General features: G+C 38.9%; 2 protein-coding genes across 2 annotated transcripts in view; both read left to right on the forward strand.

The window, feature by feature from the left end:
• Nucleotides 1-403: 403 nt before the first annotated feature.
• The window catches only part of PELP1 (proline, glutamate and leucine rich protein 1), a 34,442-nt gene continuing 16,269 nt past the window's right edge, over nt 404-18,576 (forward strand). The window contains exons 1-5 of the mRNA XM_043999321.1: nt 404-654; nt 3,005-3,069; nt 3,543-3,648; nt 5,315-5,464; nt 5,638-5,709. Coding sequence (XP_043855256.1) covers nt 415-654; nt 3,005-3,069; nt 3,543-3,648; nt 5,315-5,464; nt 5,638-5,709 — 633 coding nt within the window. The 5' untranslated portion in view covers nt 404-414. The remainder of the gene's footprint in view (nt 655-3,004; nt 3,070-3,542; nt 3,649-5,314; nt 5,465-5,637; nt 5,710-18,576) is intronic.
• Nucleotides 5,422-18,576, forward strand: part of LOC122752511 (polyunsaturated fatty acid lipoxygenase ALOX15-like) — a 66,771-nt gene continuing 53,616 nt past the window's right edge. The window contains 2 exon segments of the mRNA XM_043999323.1: nt 5,422-5,464; nt 5,638-5,709. The gene's annotated coding sequence lies outside the window, so the exon portion shown is untranslated.

The following is an 18,576-nucleotide window of genomic DNA, read 5'->3' on the forward strand; positions in this document are numbered from 1 at the left end:
GACCCTAAATCATTTAGGGTTTCCCCAACTACATCCTACTGGCTCCACCCTGATCCCAAGCCTAGAATGCTGGTGGTGTTTGGGTAAGGAATGTGCCCACTCAAAACTTATCCTATGCTGAGCGGGAAGAGAGGCCTCTCCCTCCTCCCCCCACTACACACACAGATGGTTTTCCCTCGGCCTCCCCTCCTAGAAAATACTCATCAATATTAATTAAATCACGCGTCCCATCCTTCTCGCTCAGTCCCACGCCAGCCTCTACGCGCACGCGCAGCCTCTTCTTTTCTCTGGCGCCAGACCCCCTTTGGTCTTCAGTACGCATGCCTTTAGCCCCTCAAATCCCTTCCCTCCCGCCGCACAGTCGCAGCGTGTTGACATCATCAGAGTGCGCAGCGGCCAAGAGTGCAGGCGAAGATGGCGGCAGCCGTGCTGAGCGGGAGCCCCGCAGGTTCTGGGGCTGGGGGTCCAGGCGGGGCAGGCGGTCTCCCGGCTGCGGGACCCGGGTCGCGTCTCCGCATGCTGCTGTTGGAGAGCGTATCCGGGTTATTGCAGCCTCGGGCTGGGCCTGCCGCTCCTCCCTCGCCCCCCACCGCCCCGCTGGTGCCGGGGCTCGTGCGTCTGCTGAGGCTGCACGGGACGATGGGCGGGGCCCAGGTGAAGTAGAGCGCCGGTGGGCGGGTCCTGGTTTGGGGGGAAGTGTGCAAGGGGGGCCCTCCCAGGTGAGCTTTCGAGAGTGGGGCTGGGTAGAGGTAGTTGGAGGTCGGGTCAGCCCCCGAGTGAGCTTGCGAGTGGGACCTAAGGGGAGAAATCTGGAGGGAGGGGGCCCAGGTAAATGAGATAAATAGGGAGGATCCCCGAGATGATAGATTATTAGTAAGGAATACGGAGATGAACCCTACAGGGTTCTGCTACAGCAGAGTCCTGAGAAGGCTGGGAAGAAAGCTACTTGTGATTGGTTTTTCTCTCTTCTGCTGGTTTTCAGATTATCATTTTAAGGGACCATTTCTCACCAGACTTCCATTCCCATATTTCCAAACAGTATCTCCTCGTATCACCTCAAACCCAAGGGGCTCGTAATTAATCTCTTTCTTTCTAGGCCACATGGTACAGCCCGGGACACAGTTCTGCTTCCTCCCCATAGTGTCTTACCACTTTCCTCATTTAGCCTTAGTTTTTTTTTTCATAAATCGAGTGGTTTGGATTAGATAATCTATAGCACCTTCCTTTCAGTGCTACTTATCCCTCTAAGAGTCACTATTTTTCTGATACCATTATACTTCCAATTAGCCTAGCTCCATATTTTAGAAGCATCTTTGACTCTTATTTGATCATTTTGAAAGTTGGATTCTTTTTTCCTTTTTTATTCGTGTTCCATTTATCACCAAGTCTTGTAACAAAGAAGATGAATCTGGGTAGATCAGAAGGGGTGGGAGGAGAAAGTAGAGGTACTGGGACAAATTATAAGGCTATTTGCTCTAGAACTTACTTTTTCCTTTCTGTTCCCACTGTTATGGGTATAGTTAGGCCCATGTTACCTTATGCCTGAAATGATACAAGAATCTTGTAGCATGTCATACTTTCCCCACTCTATCTATGTGTATGGAATCCATCTAATTTCTTTTAATATTGCATCCAATATGTCACTTATATAACATGAGCTCACAAGCCCTCACTGATTCTCCATTGCCCAAAGCCCAAATTGGCCTTAATGAGTTACTTTTCCCAGTCTAGCCCCACGGTCCCTTTTCCTTTTTATATTTCTCAATTTCAACTTTTAAGCTGTTCAGGACTAGTTAGTGTTGTCACAGTATGCCAGGCTCATATGAACATCTGAGCTTTTGCTTTTGATCTTTTCTTCACTTCTCCCTTCACATTTTAAATGTGTGGTTCACCTCGTCTTATTCTTGACTGCAGGAACCATCAGTGATCACTTCTCCAAATTCTTTTTTTTTTTAATTTAATTTTTTCCTCTTCCAAATTCTTATGGCATTTGTCTTACCATTCATTTGTCACTTGATTATATACTGAATTTTATTGTTATTTGTATTCTTAATGCTTGTGGTTTTTTCTGTGGAAAGATTTTGTGTTCCTCCAAGGCAGAGATTTTTGCCTTGTTTCTTTGTATTTCTGTGCTGTCAGCTAGACGGTGTTGTCCAGTAAATAGTAAATGTTCACCAATTCATTAACTCATCATCTTTCATGTCCTGTCCACTTTAAATCACCTACCATACCATGACCAGACGACATTTTTACACCATTTTCATCATTTCCCTCCCCTGCTCAAGAACCTGTGATAGTACAATCTCCTTTGCCCATTATCCAGAACCATTTGTTATTTGTCCCCTCTTTGTATGTCTCTTTGTTTCCATTTTTCAACCACCAGCCAATCTCATTGCTACCTACACACACCAGATTTATTCTTGCAAATTTATTCTTTTGTTTCCCTTCACTGGGATTACTTCACCCCTTCTTTCACATTGTTTATGTAAATCCTCCATATTCTTCTATATTTTCCATGATAATTGGGTTCCTTTATTGACCTGACTTCTGATCTCCCAGAGATGGCCTGTACCGAATTCTTTGGACTCTTAGTTATATTCTTTTGAGTCTTTTTAAATTGTTTTTCATATAATTATCTTGAAGACACCCTCCTGTGCTCCCAAACAATATGGCAAGCTCCTTGAAAATTAAGGCTATGTCATTCTTCTCTTGTATTACCCATAATACTAAGCCCAGTAGGTGCTCAGTAAATACATATTGAATTGAAAGAGGCATGAAGCTAAAGAGTTTTATCAATTGGAGGCAGGAGACCAAGGTCTATCTACAGAAGTGGATAGAAGTCTTGGGAGTGAGGGCTTCTGGAATAATTGAGTTGGGTTTGTAGGTCGGAGCTAGGATATTGAGTTTTGGAATAGTTGGGACTTTTCAGATGATAGAGAAATACTATGTGCGTTCTCTCACTTTCCCCTGCCTAACCTCGATTCCTCTCTTCTTCTCTCCATAGAACCTTTCAGCTGTGGGAGCACTGGTGGGTCTTAGCAATGCCCGACTTGGTTCTATCAAGACTCGGTGAGTTTTTAACCAAGTTTTATCCTTCACTGCAAGTCCAGGAACTCAACCACATATCCATCCTCATACTTCCAGTTTTCCTTCGGCCTCAAGAAGGAACCTCCTAGTTCCTCCTGAGGTCACCTTGGTTACCCTGCTTCCAAATCTTGGATGTGGTATCTTTTTCTGGCAGCTCACTCCTGGTTTTTACAACTTCCCTTGACTGGAAGTTAAGTTTTACATCTTAATTATATTACCTTCTTGCCCATTTTCAGTTGTATATTAATACTCAGGCCTTCTTTTAGCAAAGCAGAAGTATCTCTTTTCCTTTTACTTCTTAGACTGGAGCTTTCTGCCAACCCCATTCCCACATCCTTTAGGAGTTAGGACCAGGATAGGAATTAAGTCCCAGGAGATAGGTAAAGAGAGGGAAGTATACTCTCTGGAATCTAGCCCATCCTCTCAGACATTGCCCCTCCTCATCCCTTTACCAGGTTTGAGGGATTGTGTTTGCTTTCCCTGCTGGTGGCGGAGAGTCCCACTGAGATGTTCCAGCAGCACAGTGTTTCCTGGCTTCGTAGTATTCAACATGTCCTTCAGGTAAGCATGTCCATGTCTGTCCGTCCTGGCCCCCCACCCCCACCTCCCCATCTGGCTTATTTTCTGATGGGAAGAGAATCTGGTAAAGCAATAAGACCCAATCCATTGTGGAAGTGATCATGGGACAAGAATGCTGTTTTCAGCTCTTTGTTGTTGTTCTTAGCCATTGCATTTACCTAACTTTACCTTATTACCTGCTATATTAAGTGAACTCCTTTAAAACACATCCCAATTTAACTTTTCTACAGATATCTCCACCATGGCTTACTTCCTTTATTAACATTCTTATCTCTGCTGACTTTTTGATCATCTCCAATGGTCATCTCAACTTTTGATCATCTCAACTAGTAGGAGCGCGATAGAGAAAAGGGTTGAGTTTTGTTCTTCAGCACTTAAGGGAAGGACTTGGAAATCTAAACTCTCTTTTCCTTTCCTGATCTTAGGAAAGGTGTGAGCTGTCAAGCTTAGAGATAAGAACAGCCCTATTCAAGCTGATGCTTTTCTTATATAGGCAATATAGGATGGTGGACGGAGTACCTAACATGAAGTTAGGAAGACTGGAGTTCAAATTCTGCCATAGACGTTTATAAGCTATGTGACCTTAGTGAGTCAATCTCAAGCTGTTTTGTTTTGTTTTTTTCATTTATAAAAGAGGAACTGAAGGTGGGTAATAGTATACATCACCAGGATTGTTGTAAGGATCAAATGGGCTGGTAGGTGTCTAAGTAGATAGGGTCCTGGGCCTAGAGTCAGGAAGACTCATCTTCCTTAGTTCAAACACTTACTAACTGTGGGCCTTTGGGCAAGTCATTTAACCCTGATTTACAGAGGTTTCCTCCTCTGTAAAATGAGCTGGATGAGTTCTTGTAGGTGGAGGGTGGGAAGGGAGGGAGGAAGAGAAGTTGGAACACAAAGTTTTTAAAAATTGATGTCAAAGTTTCTTTGCATATATTTTGGAAAATAAAATTCTATTCAGAAAAAAATGGGCTGGAAATAGAAATGGCAAACATTCCAGTATCTTTGCCAAGAAAACCCCAAATGGGGTCACAAAGTCAGACATGACTGAAATGATTGAACAACAGCAACAAAAGCATTTTTCAAACTTTATATCACCACAGAGATGTGAAGACTCATACTTCAGTCTGGGAGATGCTGCTGGTGTTTTTTAGAAGGGAATAGCTTGCTAGAAAGTTGAGATATGTTCTAGGAAGGGGAAACTAGGCAGCCTGCAGCTTCTCCAACTCAGATGCAGCTAGAAAGTGTTCTGCCAGGGTTGGGAAAAGACATGAATGTTTATAAACATTTGATTCTTCTCTACTATGCTGTGTATACTTTTGTCTCTCCCCACCCCTTTTTTCAGCCTCTCTTTAAAAAAAGTATATTATCTTCTCCCATTTGAATATAAGCCCCTTGAGGTCAGGGACTGATTGTCCTGACTGTCTTTCTATTTGTATTTTTATTGATGTCAATTGGCACATGGTAAGTACTTCATAAAACAATAATTGACTGATTAATCACCTCTAAATCTAGAACTCTCCCTACTATGTTGCTTCCTCTGATCGATCTTGGTATTCTTCCTAAAACCTCTTGTACTATCCTTTCCCTTTAGGAAATAAGAATATGTGTTTTTCCTGGCCTTATCTCTTTCCCACATCTTCCTTTTTAGTCTCAGGACCCAGCCCCTACCATGGAGTTGGCTGTGGCCATTCTGAGAGATCTACTACGATATTCAGCCCAGCTCCCTGAGCTCTCCCGAGACATCTCTACGAACCACCTACCTGGCCTGCTGACATCCTTGCTAGGCCTCAAGCCTGAGGTAAGGCCTGTGCCCTCGGGCATGGCCTCACAGGGAAAGGTGAAATGGGGGAGGAATGGATGAAGCAGGGAATGGGCATGAAGGCTTAGAGGGTTCTGGAGCTCAGATGGGGATTTGAAAACACTGGGGTATGAGAGAGGCTCTTGCTCACTTTCCTTCTTATTTCCTCATAGTGTGAGCTGTCAGCATTGGAGGGAATGAAGGCCTGCATGACCTACTTCCCCCGGGCCTGTGGCTCCCTCAGAGTAAGTGATTGTGGCCACTCTGCCACCATCCCAGTCAGTTGTGCTAGCTCTGCGATCCTACCCTCTCATGCTATAAATTTCATAAGTAATCCGCTGATTCCTTACAGATGTGGTACATGAGAATTTCAGCACCCCTCTCCAGACCTGTTTTCTTGAGCAGAACCTCAGCTTCTTTCAATTGGTTTTTAGAATGGTCTTTGTTACCAATGGCTGCAAATAATCCCTTCTGCAAAACCCGACAGTGGCTCATTATTATCTCTATACCAATCCCATGGACACTTAGCCAAGGCACCAAGATAAACTGAGGATACAATGACAAAACAAAGAACAATCCCTGCTCTCATCTAGCTTATATTCTCTTTGCTGAAGGAGATGGAGAGATGCAACACGTAACCAAATTGTTATTTAAAGATGGAGAAAGCACTAACCACTAGGCAGATCAGGAAAAACTTCCTTTCAGAGGAGACCAGTGAGCTGAACCTTGGGAAAAATTTTGGAATTTTGAGTCGGAAGTGAGAAAGAAGTATATGCTAGGCATGGAGAACAGTCTATATATGGAAACAAGGAGTCAGGAAAAGGATTGTTTGATTCAGAATGAATGAAGAAGTTATTTATTAAGTGCTTAATAGGAACAAAGCACTATACACAGCAAGTGGGTCAGTCTGAATGGAACCTAGAATATGTGAATATGTAATATGAATAAGTTCGGAATGATAGGCTAGAGCCAGACCATGAAGGGTTTTAAATGCCAAAATAAAGAATTTGTATTTTACCCAATAGGCAGTAGAGAATTACTTGAGGTCTTTGATGAAGGGGGCTGATATCAGATGTGCTTTAGGAAGATTATTTATTTTGGCAGCTCTGTGGAGGATGGAATAGAGAGGCCAGAGGCAGGGTGACCAATTAGGAGGTTGATAACAATAGTCAAGGTGAATGGTAGAGATGTTGTGGAGGTAGACTTGACCAGACTTATAAATTTATTTTATTTTATTTATTTTTAATAGCGTTTTATTTTTTCCAATTACATTTAAAGATAATGTTCAACATTCATTTTTTGAAAAATGTTGAGTTACAAATTTCTTCCTCCCCTTCCCAAGATAGCAAGCAACAGTATAAAGGTTATACATGTGTAATATTGTAAAACATTTCCTTGTTAATCATATTGTAAAAGAAGAAACAGAACAAAAGGAAAAAAACAAAAATGAGCCCCCCCCCAAAAAAAAAAAAAAAGTTGTATGCTCCGATCTGCATTCAGAGTCCATCAGGTCTTTTTCTAAATGCGAATAGTATTTTCCATCATGAGTCTTTTGGAATTGTCTTGGATCATTGTATTGTTGAGAAGAACTAAGTCAATCCTAGTTGATGATTACAGTGTCACTTTTACTGTGTACAGTGTTCTGGTTCTGCTCACTTTACTCAGCATCAGTTCATAGAAGTCTTTCCAGGTTTTTCTGAAATCTGCCTGCTCATAATTTCTTATTGCACGATAGTATTCCATTATATTCATATACTACAACTTGGTTAGCCATTCCCCACTTGATGTGCATTCTCTTAATTTCTAATTCTTTGCCACCACAAAAAGAGCTTCTATAAATATTTTTGTACATGTGGGTCCTTTCCCCGTTTTTATGATCTCTTTGCGATACAGACCTAATAGTGGTATTGCTGGATCAAAGGGTATACACTGTTTGATTGTCCTTTGGGCATAATTCCAAATGGTTCTCCAGTTCACTACTCAGACTTATAAATTAATTGGATTTGGGAATTGAGAGCCAGGGACTAGTAGAGAATGATGCTTAAGTTGGAACCCTGAATGACTAGAAGGATGGGGGTGCTTTCAGCTCTCAATAGACAGGGAAATTAGAATAGAAGGGTAGGTTTGAGGGAAACAGACTTAGTTCTGTTTTAGAGATGTTAAGATTGAGATAGATGCCTGTGGGACATCCACTTGGAAGATCCAGTCTGTCCAATAGACAATTGATAGTGAGAGATTGCTGCACAGGAGAGAGATATGGGTTAGAACCATAGATCTGGAATTGCATAGAGTTCAGTACATTAACAGAACTTATTAAGCACTTTTTAGATGCTAAGTACTTTGTCAGGGCCTGGGAATACAAAGATAAAAAATGAAACAGTTCCTGGCTTTCTGGAGCTTACATTATATTGGAGGGAAACAAAAAACATACAAATGTAGAAAATATAAGGTAATTAGAGAAACAGAAGGCACTAGCAGCTGGGGAAGTTGGGAAAGGCCTAATGTGGGAGGTAGTGCTTGAGCTAAACTTTGAAGGAAAATAAGGATTTAAGAGGTGATGAGGAGGGAATGCTTTCTAGGCATTAGGCAACAGCCAAAATCACAGACAGGAAATAGAATGTTTGTGAAGGACAACAAAAAAGGCCAGTTTTTCTGGATTGTAGAGTAGGCGAATCAGAGTAACTTGTAATAATCCAAAAAAGGTGGCCTGGAGCCAGGCTGGTAACACCTCTAAATGCTGAATAGAGTTTGTATTTGATCCTAGAGGCAATAGAGAGCCACTGGAACTTATTGAGCAGGTCTAGTGAGTGGTGAATGCTTGAGTTAGAGGATAATTGATCCTATGATGAGGTAACTAATTGAGTGAGGGTGGCTGTATAGAGAGAAGATAGTCCAGGACAAACTCTTGGGGGACTCCCAGGGTTTGGGACTGAGATATGAGTAATGAACCAGCAAAGTATAGAAAGGAAGCTTAAGAGAACCAAGAAAGCCTTCTTTAAAAAAAAAAAAAAAAGGCATTGCTTTCTCCTATTAGAATGTAAGCCTTGGGGGCAGCTAGGTGGCACAGTGGATAAAGCACCGGCCTTGGATTCAGGAGGACCTGAGTTCAAACCTGACCTCAGACGCTTGACACTAGCTGTGACCCTGGGCAAGTCACTTAACCCTCATTGCTCCACCCCCCAAGAAAAGAAGAATGTAAGCCTCTGGAGGGTAGGAACTGATTATCCTGACTCTTTGTATTTGTATTGCTGTTGCTTGATACATAGTAAATGCTCGATAAAACAGCATCAGGAGCTGTTTTGAGGTTAGGAAGGATGAAGAATGAGAAAAGACTTTTGTGTTTAGTAATAGAGAGATTATTGTTAACCTTGAGAACTAGTTTGAGTTGAAAGAGCTTGAGGAGCAGTGGAAGGGGAGGCAGCAAGCATAAATAGCTTTTTCTAGGAGATTGTCTTTGAAACTCAAAGATATAGGATGATAATCTGAGGAAATGACCATGTCAGTGTAAAGTTTTTTTTTTAAACTAAAAGCAATTAATTAATTCATTAAAATTTTTCTCAATCATGTAAAGATATTTTTCGAGTTTCCAATTTTTCTCCCCCCTTCTCCCTCCCAAGGCCAGTAAGCAATTTGATATAGGTTTATACATTACAATTATGTTAAACATATTTCCACATTAATCAGAACAAAAGGGAAAAAACCTGCAAGAATAAATAAGAATAACAAAAAAACCCAACAAAAATGAAAATAGTAAGCTTCAATCTGCATTCAGACTCCATAGTTCTTTTTCTGATCGTGGAGAGCATTTTCCACCATAAGTCTTTTGGCATTGTCTTAGATCATTGTAGTGCTGACAAGAGTTAAGTCTATCACAGTTGATCATCACAAAATGTTGTTGATACTGTGTACAATGTTCTCTAGGTTCTGCTCATTCCACTCGGCATCAATTCATGTAAGTCTTTCCAGGTTTTTCTGAAATCTATCTGCTTATCATTTCTTACAGCGCAGTAGTGTTCCATTATATTCATATACCATAACTTGTTTAGCCATTCCCCGGTTGATGGGCATCCCCTCAATTTCCAGTTCTTTGCTTCCACAAAATATTTTTGTACCTGTGAGTCCTTTTCCTTTTTTTATGATCTCTTTGGGATATAGACCTAGTAGTGGTATTGCTGTGTCAAAGGGTATGTACAGTTTTTTTGGTTTTTTGGGGGGGTTTTTTGCGGGCAGTGGGGGTTAAGTGACTTGCCCAGGGTCACATAGCTAGTAAGGGTCAAGTGTCTGAGGCTGGATTTGAACTCAGGTACTCCTGAATCCGGGGCCAGTGCTTTATCCACTGTACCACCTAGCTGCCCGTGGTATGCACAGTTTTAAAGTCTTTGGGGCATGGTTTCAAATTGCTCTCCAGAATGGTTGGATCAGTTCACAGCTCCACCAACAGTACATTAGTGTTTCAATTTTCCCACATTGTAAGGTTTTTTTTTTAAAGAATGAAAAAATCCTTTGTATGTTTATAGATGGAAGGGAAGATATAGATAGCAGATAGAAAGAAAGGTTGAATATAAGGAGGGAGTGGCAAGTGGAAGGTGAGGGATTAGCCTTTTTGTGAAGGCCACTTAATGTTTTTGTTTTTGGTTTTTTAGTGAGGCAATTGGGGTCAAGCAACTTGCCCAGGGTCACACAGCTAGTAAGTGTTAAGTGTCTGAGGCCGGATTTGAACTCAGGTACTCCTGACTCCAGGGCCGGTGCTCTATCCACTGTGCCATCTAGCTGCCCCAGTTTTTTGTTTTTGTTTTGTTTTAAGGCCACTTAATGTTGACACAACTCGGCAACATTGATATGGGAGGTGAAAAGAGTGGGTGACTGGCTGGATGGTGGTGCCCTCGGTAATAGGGAAGATGAGAAAGGGGGAGAGTGTAGGAGGAAAGATAATGAATTCACTTTTGGATATGCTAAGTTTAAGATGTCTGTGGGACATTTGGTTCACAGTGTCCGACAGGCAACTGGAGATGGAAGACTGAAAGAAGAAAGGTTAGGATAGAAAGGGAAGATGGACAAATAGATGTGAAAATCTGCATAGAGATAATTGAATATGGGATCTGATGAGATCATCAGGCACAATACTATTGAGGGAGAAAAGAATAGGGCCCAAGACAGAATCTTGAGGTACACCCAAAGGGGTCTGGGATTGACAGTGAGAGGAAAGAAGCATGTCTACTCTTTTCCTGGTAAAATATAATGGACATTGTGGGGTATGACAGGAGGTGGACCCCTTAATAGAGAGAGATTAGTAGTTGTAACATGGATGAAGAACCAGCAAAGGAGACTGAGAAGAGCAGAGCCAGGAGAGAGGAGATTCTTGGAAACTTATAGAAAAGAGAGAATCAGGAGGGTGATGTCAGAGTTGTAGAGAAGTCAAGGATGAAGATTGAGAAAAGGTCATTCAGTGGATTTAGCAATTAAGAGATACTGGTAGTTTTGGAGAGAGCAATTTCAGTGGTGAATGCCTAAGGGAGGAGGCAAAAGAAAGAGTGGAAAGAAAGAAAGTGGAGATGGGTGTGTGCATGCACGTGCATGCTATTTGAAGGGATAGCAACATAAATGTTGAAATCTCTATCAGGCCACATGGGGTAGTAAATAGTGCTATAGTAGGCAGCAAAACTTAGCTTTATATCCTTCTGTGAGAACTTATTAGCCATGTGGCCTTAGGCAAAACATAATCTCTGTGCCTCAGTTTTCTCTTCTGTAAAGTGAGAGCTACGTGGCTTGTAAGGTCCTTCCTAGCTCCAAATCTGTGATTCTATGTATAAAAGCAGGAATTTGGGTAGAGAAAGACTTGAGCCAGGTGCTGAGTTCCTGGAGAAAATAGAGGGAATGATCTATGGGGCTTATTACTTCATCCAGAATCTGTATCAGTAATGCATATAATACAGACACCAAGGAGATTGCTTATCAAAGGGGACAAAGGAAGTGGTGGTGTGCAAGAAAGATGCTCTTTGCTCCCTGGTATAATGTACTGACTTTGGGGCATGGCAGGAGAAGAAAAATTCAGTACAACTCACTAACATGTAAAAAAAGTCTCATTGCTAGTGTTCCATCTTCCCTCACTTCTGCAAAGTAGTGGGGTAAGTTGTCATATCTTTTTTGAAGCAGACATGCCCATTATAATTTTGAAGCATTCAGATTTTATTGTTCTTTCTATTTAGTGCTATAGTCATTTGGTAGAGTGTATTCCTGGTTCTGCTTCACTTCACTTTGTATCAGTTTATATAAATCTTTCCATGCTTCTTTGTATTCATCATATTCAGCATTCCTTAGAACATAGTAATATTCTATTATGTGCATGCACCATAATTTTTTTTTCTCAATGACTTCCTTTGGATATAGGCTTAGCAACAAAATCTCTGAGTTAAAGGGTATGAACATTTTAGTAACTTGCTTCTCATAATTCCAAATTGTTTTCTAAAATAGTCAGACTTGCTTTACTATTTTAGCAACAATGTATCATTAGCACACTTGTCTTTCCACAACCTCTCTGAAGTTTACTGTTTCCATTGATTTTGTGTTTCTCTTTTTAGTAGTTTGCGACTTTCTTTTGAGAACATGGTTCCCTCATGACCACTTCTCTATTAGGGAATGGATTTCTCTTAGTTTATATCCTGGATATCAAATCTTTATTTGCTATAGAAAGGGATTTGGAAGGGGATGGGATAGTAGGAATGGTAGCATTGGAAGAGAGTTTTAAACTGGATGACCTGATGCTCTATTAGAAACAGCTAAGTGGTTTAATGAATAGAATGTTGACCCTGGAGTTGAGAAGACCTGGGTTCAAATCCTCCCTCAGACACTAGCTGTGAGCTTGGGCAAGTCACTGAACCTGTTTGCTTCAGTTTCCTCATCTGCAAAATAGGACTAATAGTAGCATCTACCTCCCTGGGTTGTTGTGAGGATTAAATGAGATATTTGTAAAGCACGTAACACAGCATGTGGCACATAGTAGGAATTATATAATAGATGAGGAAAAGAAAAGTTGTGATTTTGTTAGTTATGGTTGGGATTCAGTCCTCTAAAGTCCAGGCCCCTGATCCTCCTGTCTCTGTTTTTTCTTTTGCTTCCCATGTTCACGCATATTCGTTGTGTGTTCTCTTCTTCTTCCACTTCTTCCCCTCCTTCCCTTTTCCTTTACCCCTTTGTTCTCAGACATCCTTTTTTTTTTTTTTTTTTTGGTTTGTGAGGCAATTGGGGTTAAGTGACTTGCCCAGGGTCACACAGCTAGTAAGTATTAAGTGTCTGAGGCCGGATTTGAACTCAGGTACTCCTGACTCCAGGGCCGGTGCTCTATCCACTGCGCCACCTAGCTGCCCCTATGACCTCCTTTTTTGAGGAAACTTTGTGGGATATTTCACTTCCCATTGATATCTTCTCTCCTACCAAAAAGCACTTTATCCTAATCTTATTCATACCCTCCCTCCCCATACCAGTATTATTTTTTAAATTTAAATTTAATTTTTAAAATTATCAGGCATTAATTTTTTCACTCCTACTTTCCTCACGCCTCCACTAGGAAAAAACCTTGTAATAAACAGTCAGGCAAAACATTTTAGCCATTTTCAAAAATGTGTCTACATATTTTACATACAGAATCTTCATCATCAGTCCACTGGAATCATGGTTGATCATTGTATTTTTTTAAATCTCTTAAAATTGTTTGTTTTTACAGTGTTATTGTTATACATCAGAGGTGGCAAACTTGTGAGTTACATATTGTTGTCTTGGTTTTGCCCACTTTACTTGGTATCAGTTCATACAAGTTTTCCTAGGTTTCTCTGAAACTCTCTCTTCATTTCTTATGGCACAATAGTATTCCATTACATTGATAAATTGTTTATCCACTCTCCAATTGATGGATATTCCCTCAGTTTCCAGTTCTTTGATATTACAAAAATATGTTTCATATATATAGTTTTTTGGATCTAGCTCTTTTTTTCTTTCTTGGATCTCTTTTCCCTCTTTCCCCCTTTTTCCCCCCACACATCGAGCAGGGAAAAAAAGTTCTAACAAATATGCATAATCAAGCAAAACTAATTTCCACATTGTTTGTGTTTTAAAAATCTGGGTCCCAATCTGGATCACTTCTCTCTCTCTGGAGGTAGGTAGTATGCTTCATCATTGTTCCTCTGAAATCAAGGTTAATCATTGATCAGAGTTCTTAAATCTTTCAAACTTCTTTGTCTTGCTAATGCTGTTATTGTATAAATTGTTCTTCTGGTTCTGTTTGCTTCATTTTGCTTCATATCACAAGTCTCCAGGTTTCTCAGAAATGTTATCTTCATTTCTTATAGTATAATAGAATTCTATTCTATTTCTATATGCTAATTTGTTCAGCAATTCCCCAATTAATGGATGCTCTTTGCTACCACAAAAAGAGCTTCTATAAATATCTATCTTTGTACAGAAGAGTTCTTTTCCTTTTCCTTTGATCTCTTTGGCCAGCATTGTTGCATCAAAGGGTAACGCACAGTTTAATAACTTTTTGGACACATTTGCAAATTGTTTTTAAGAATGACTGGTTCAGGGGCAGCTAGGTGGCACAGTGGATAAAGCACTGGCCCTGGATTCAGGAGGACCTGAGTTCAAATTCGGCCTCAGACCCTTGACACTTACTAGCTGTGTGACCCTGGGCAAGTCACTTAACCCTCACTGCCCCACCAAAAAAAAAAAAGAATGCCCATTCCTCACTAGAACAGTGCTGTGTTAACATACATAAACATACATAACTTGTTAAGAAACAAAAAAACAAACAAAAAAACGAATGACTGGTCCACTTCACAGCTCCACTAATAGTGCAGTCCTCCAACATGTCATTTTCGCCAGTTTGATTGTCGTAAGGTGGAACTTCAAAGTTGCTTTAATAATTGTTTTTCTAATTATTAGTGATTTAAAGTATTTTTCCCATATGATTTTTTCCTCTGAAAACTGCTTGTTCATACCCTTGGACCACATATCTATTAGAATGGCTTTAAGTTTTATAATACTGAATCAATTCCTTATTTATCTTGCATATGAAGTTTTTTGTTTTTTGTTTTTTTGCGGGGCAATGGGGGTTAAGTGACTTGCCTAGGGTCACACAGCTAGTAAGTGTCAAGTGTCTGAGGCCGGATTTGAACTCAGGTACTCCTGAATCCAGGGCCGGTGCTTTTATCCACTGCGCCACCTAGCCGCCCCGCATATGAAGTTTTTATCAGAAAAACTTGCAAGGATTTTTTCCCCATTTGTTTCCCTTCCAATTTTAACTATTAAATTTGTTTATGCAGACCCTTTCTAATTTCATATTATCAAAATAGACCATTTTATCTTGTGTAAATCTTTCTGGTGCTCATATAGTCATGAATGCTTCTACTATCCATGGATCTAAAAGGTAATTTCTTCTTTACTCCTCTAATCTGTTATCTTGATATATGTGGTGTGAGGTGTTGATCTAAACTGAATTTCTTTCAGATTGCTGTCAGATTTTTCCAAGAGTTTTTGTCAAATAGTGAGTCCTTCCCCTAGTAACTGGAATCTTTGAATTTATCAGACACTGCTATTTGCTTCCATGTAAAATATACCTAATCAGTTCTACTGATCATCAAAATAGTTTTAAAGATTACTCCTCGGTGGTATAGTACAGTACATCTGGTACTGATGTTTCTTTTTCCTTTCCCTTAAATCCCCTCACCTGTACTCCCATTTATTACTCTTGAGATTCTTGTCTTTTTGTTAAATTTCTTATTTTTCTAGTTTAATAAAGTGATCCATTGTTGTTTTGATTGATGTGACCCTGAATAAGTAAATTTAGTTCGTATTGAAGTTTTTATTATATTGGCTTACCCATGAGCAATTTATATAGCTCCAATTATTTGCTTCTATTTCCTTAATACAGTGTTTAATATTTCCTTAAAGTGTTTTGTAGTTATACTCATATAGATCTTGTTTGTATGTTAGTAGATAGACTCCTAAGTATTTTACACATTCTGTAGTTATCTTAAATGGAATTTTTCTATGACTTCTGTCTGGGTTTTGTTGGTAATATACAAAAATGCTTATAATTTATGTGGATTTATTTTATATCCTGAAGCTTTGCTGATATTACTGTTTATTCCCATTAATTTTTTGTTAACTCTGGGATTTTCTCAGTGCACCATTATCATCTGCAAAAAAAAAGGATAATTTTGTTTCCTCTTGGTCTATTTTTATTTCCTTGATTTCTTTTTCTTATTACTATAACTAGTAGTTCTAACACTATCAAATAAATACCAGGGCTTTACTCTGATATTTTTTAAAAGAATTCTGGTTTATCCTTGTTACATATAATGCTGGTTCTTCATTTTAGATACTGTTTAGGAATTATGTATCATGTTAGGAGAAGGCCCATTTGTTTGCCTTCTAGCATTTTAAACAGAAATAGTTGTTTGCTTTTTAAGTTTTAACCTTTATTGATACAGTGTTTTTTATTCTTCTTATTAATGTGGCCAATTATGTTTCTAGATTTTCTAATGCTTAACCACCCCTTCATTTCTGGCACAAATCAAATTTGGGGTGTGTGTGTGTACACTATATATACACACACATATAACATGTAATATATGGATAGTTCTTTGTTTATGTAAACTTACATTATGCAAATTCTGCTTTATGTAAAGAATTCTGAAAGAGATCTCCATTTCCAAAAAAAAATACTTTTGCTAACTTTACTGTACAGTACTGTGCTCTCATTCTTTTCTGCTCCTGCCCCTCTGCTTGGCTGCATAGGTTCCCTACCCTCAACTCCCTTTCCCACAAAAAACCTTTTTAAAAAAATCCCTCCAAGTGAAAGCAGAAGAATGAATATGTAGATTGACTGCCACCACTGGAGTGGGGGTTTGGCTTGAGACCACCAGCACTGAGAGAGGACACCTTTGCCCTGCTCCACCCACCTGCTCCTGTCTGCTGGCTTCTCTGTCTTCCCTCAGCTGTCCTGTTCTCCTGTCTGTGTCCTTGTCCAGCCCGACATGTCTTCTCTGTGATTGCCCTCATGTGTCTTGAAACATGTGGTGGTCACCCTCCTTCCACAGGCTTCCTTCCTGCCATCTTCCTTCTCTTCTCCACTTCTGCACATTACGTAAAAATTACTTTACATAGGGGTCCGCACAGTAGTCCACTTATGATCCCTTTACACGAGAATTGTTTATATGTGTGTATATATCTGTATATATGTGTATATATATGTGTGTGTTGTATGTGTTATGTACATACATAGATATATACTTTTTTGCATTAATATTCATTAGGAATATTGGTCTGTAGTTTTTTTTCTCTGTTTTGACTTGCCATGGTTTAAGTATTAAGACCATATTTGTATCATAGAAGGAATTTAGTAGGATGCTTTATTTTGCTATTTTTGCAAATAGTGCTTTCATTGTTTGATAGAGTTTGCTTGTATATCCATGTGGTCCTGGGTTTTTTTCTTTTTTCTGATATTGAGTTGTTTAAATTCTCTTTTTGTTCTGTCTGGATATTTCTGGGGTTTTTGTAGCTATTTGCCCATTTTCTTTAAGTTGTCAGTTTAATTGGCATATAATTACATAAAAATTTCTAATATCTTTTATTTCTTTTGTGAATTCTCCTTTTTCATTTTTGATACTGATAAAGTAGTTTTTTTTCTTTTTAATTAATTTAGCTAATCTATTCCCCTACCTCTCCCCCCATCCCTTAGCTCCTTTTATTTACCAATTCAATGTGGATTTAAAAAATTTTTGTTTTCAATTTTGTTATATTCTTCAATGATTTCTATTTTTGTATTTAATTGGGATTTTAAAATTTATTGTTTTCTAGTGTTTTTTAGCTGCATGCCCAATTAATCTGTTCTCTCTTTTGTTGATGAAAGTGTTTAAAAATAGAAATTTTTCCCTAACACCTGCTTTGGCTGCATCCAATTTTTTTTTCAAATGTCTTCCCATTGTTATTATCTTTAATGAAATAATCTATCTTTTTAATGATTTGTTTTGTGACTCACCAGTTTTTTAGGACTAAGTTATTTAGTCTCCGTTTGAGTTTTCATAAAAATAATAGCTAGCTAGCATTTATATAGCAATTTATGGTTTTGCAAAGTGTTTTACAACTATCTCATTTTATCCTCACAACAATTCTGGGAGGTAGATGCTATTATTATCTCCATTTTGCAGATAAGGGAACTGAGGCAAAGGGAGGAAGAGTGACTTACCAAGGGTCACACAGATTGTATCTGAAGCTGGATTTGAACTCAGGTCTTTCTGACTCCAAATTTGTAGTATATCTACTACCCCACCTAGCTGCCTAGCTGATTAATTGTGTTGATTGTTTTCCTAATGTTGAATCATATTTGAATTCCTATATAAAACCAGTTTGGGTCATGATGATTTCTTGGATGAATTGCTGTAGTATATTTATTTTATAGGATTTTACTTAAAATTTTGGAATTGCAATTCATTAATGATATTGGTCTGTAGTTTATCTTCCATTTAATTTTTCTATAGTCCCTTATTTAATATATTTTCATTGGATTATATTTAGTAAAGAATGTAGTTAATATATTTTTTTTATTTGTGATGTTGTTATGTCCTAATACATGGCTGATTTTTGTAGATATACCATGCACAGCTGAGAAATGTGCATACTCTTCCCATTCAATAATTATCAGAGATCTTTCATATCTCAGTTTTCTAAAATTTTATTTAGGTCCTATATCTTTTTTTTTTTGGTTAAATGTGTCTGACTCTGAGAGTGGTACATTGAGGTCCTCTACTGTTATAGTTTACCATTTATTTCTCCTTAGTGACTCATTTAATTTTTCCTTTGAATAATTAAATGCTATGCAAATATACACATGTATTTTTTAAACTGACATTTATTGTCTCATGCCCTTCAGTAAAATATTTTCCCCTATTTATCTTCTTTAATCAAATGAGTTTTTGCTGTTGCTTTGTCTGAGATCATGGCTACTATCCCTATTTTTTGAGTTTAGCCGAACCATAATAGATTTTGCTCCAATCCCTTATCTTAGCCCTGTATGAGTCGTTGTGTTTTAAATGTTTCTTGTAAACATATCTTTAGAT

This window comes from Dromiciops gliroides, chromosome 4 (assembly GCF_019393635.1).
Source record: "Dromiciops gliroides isolate mDroGli1 chromosome 4, mDroGli1.pri, whole genome shotgun sequence".
Classification (NCBI taxonomy): domain Eukaryota; kingdom Metazoa; phylum Chordata; class Mammalia; order Microbiotheria; family Microbiotheriidae; genus Dromiciops; species Dromiciops gliroides.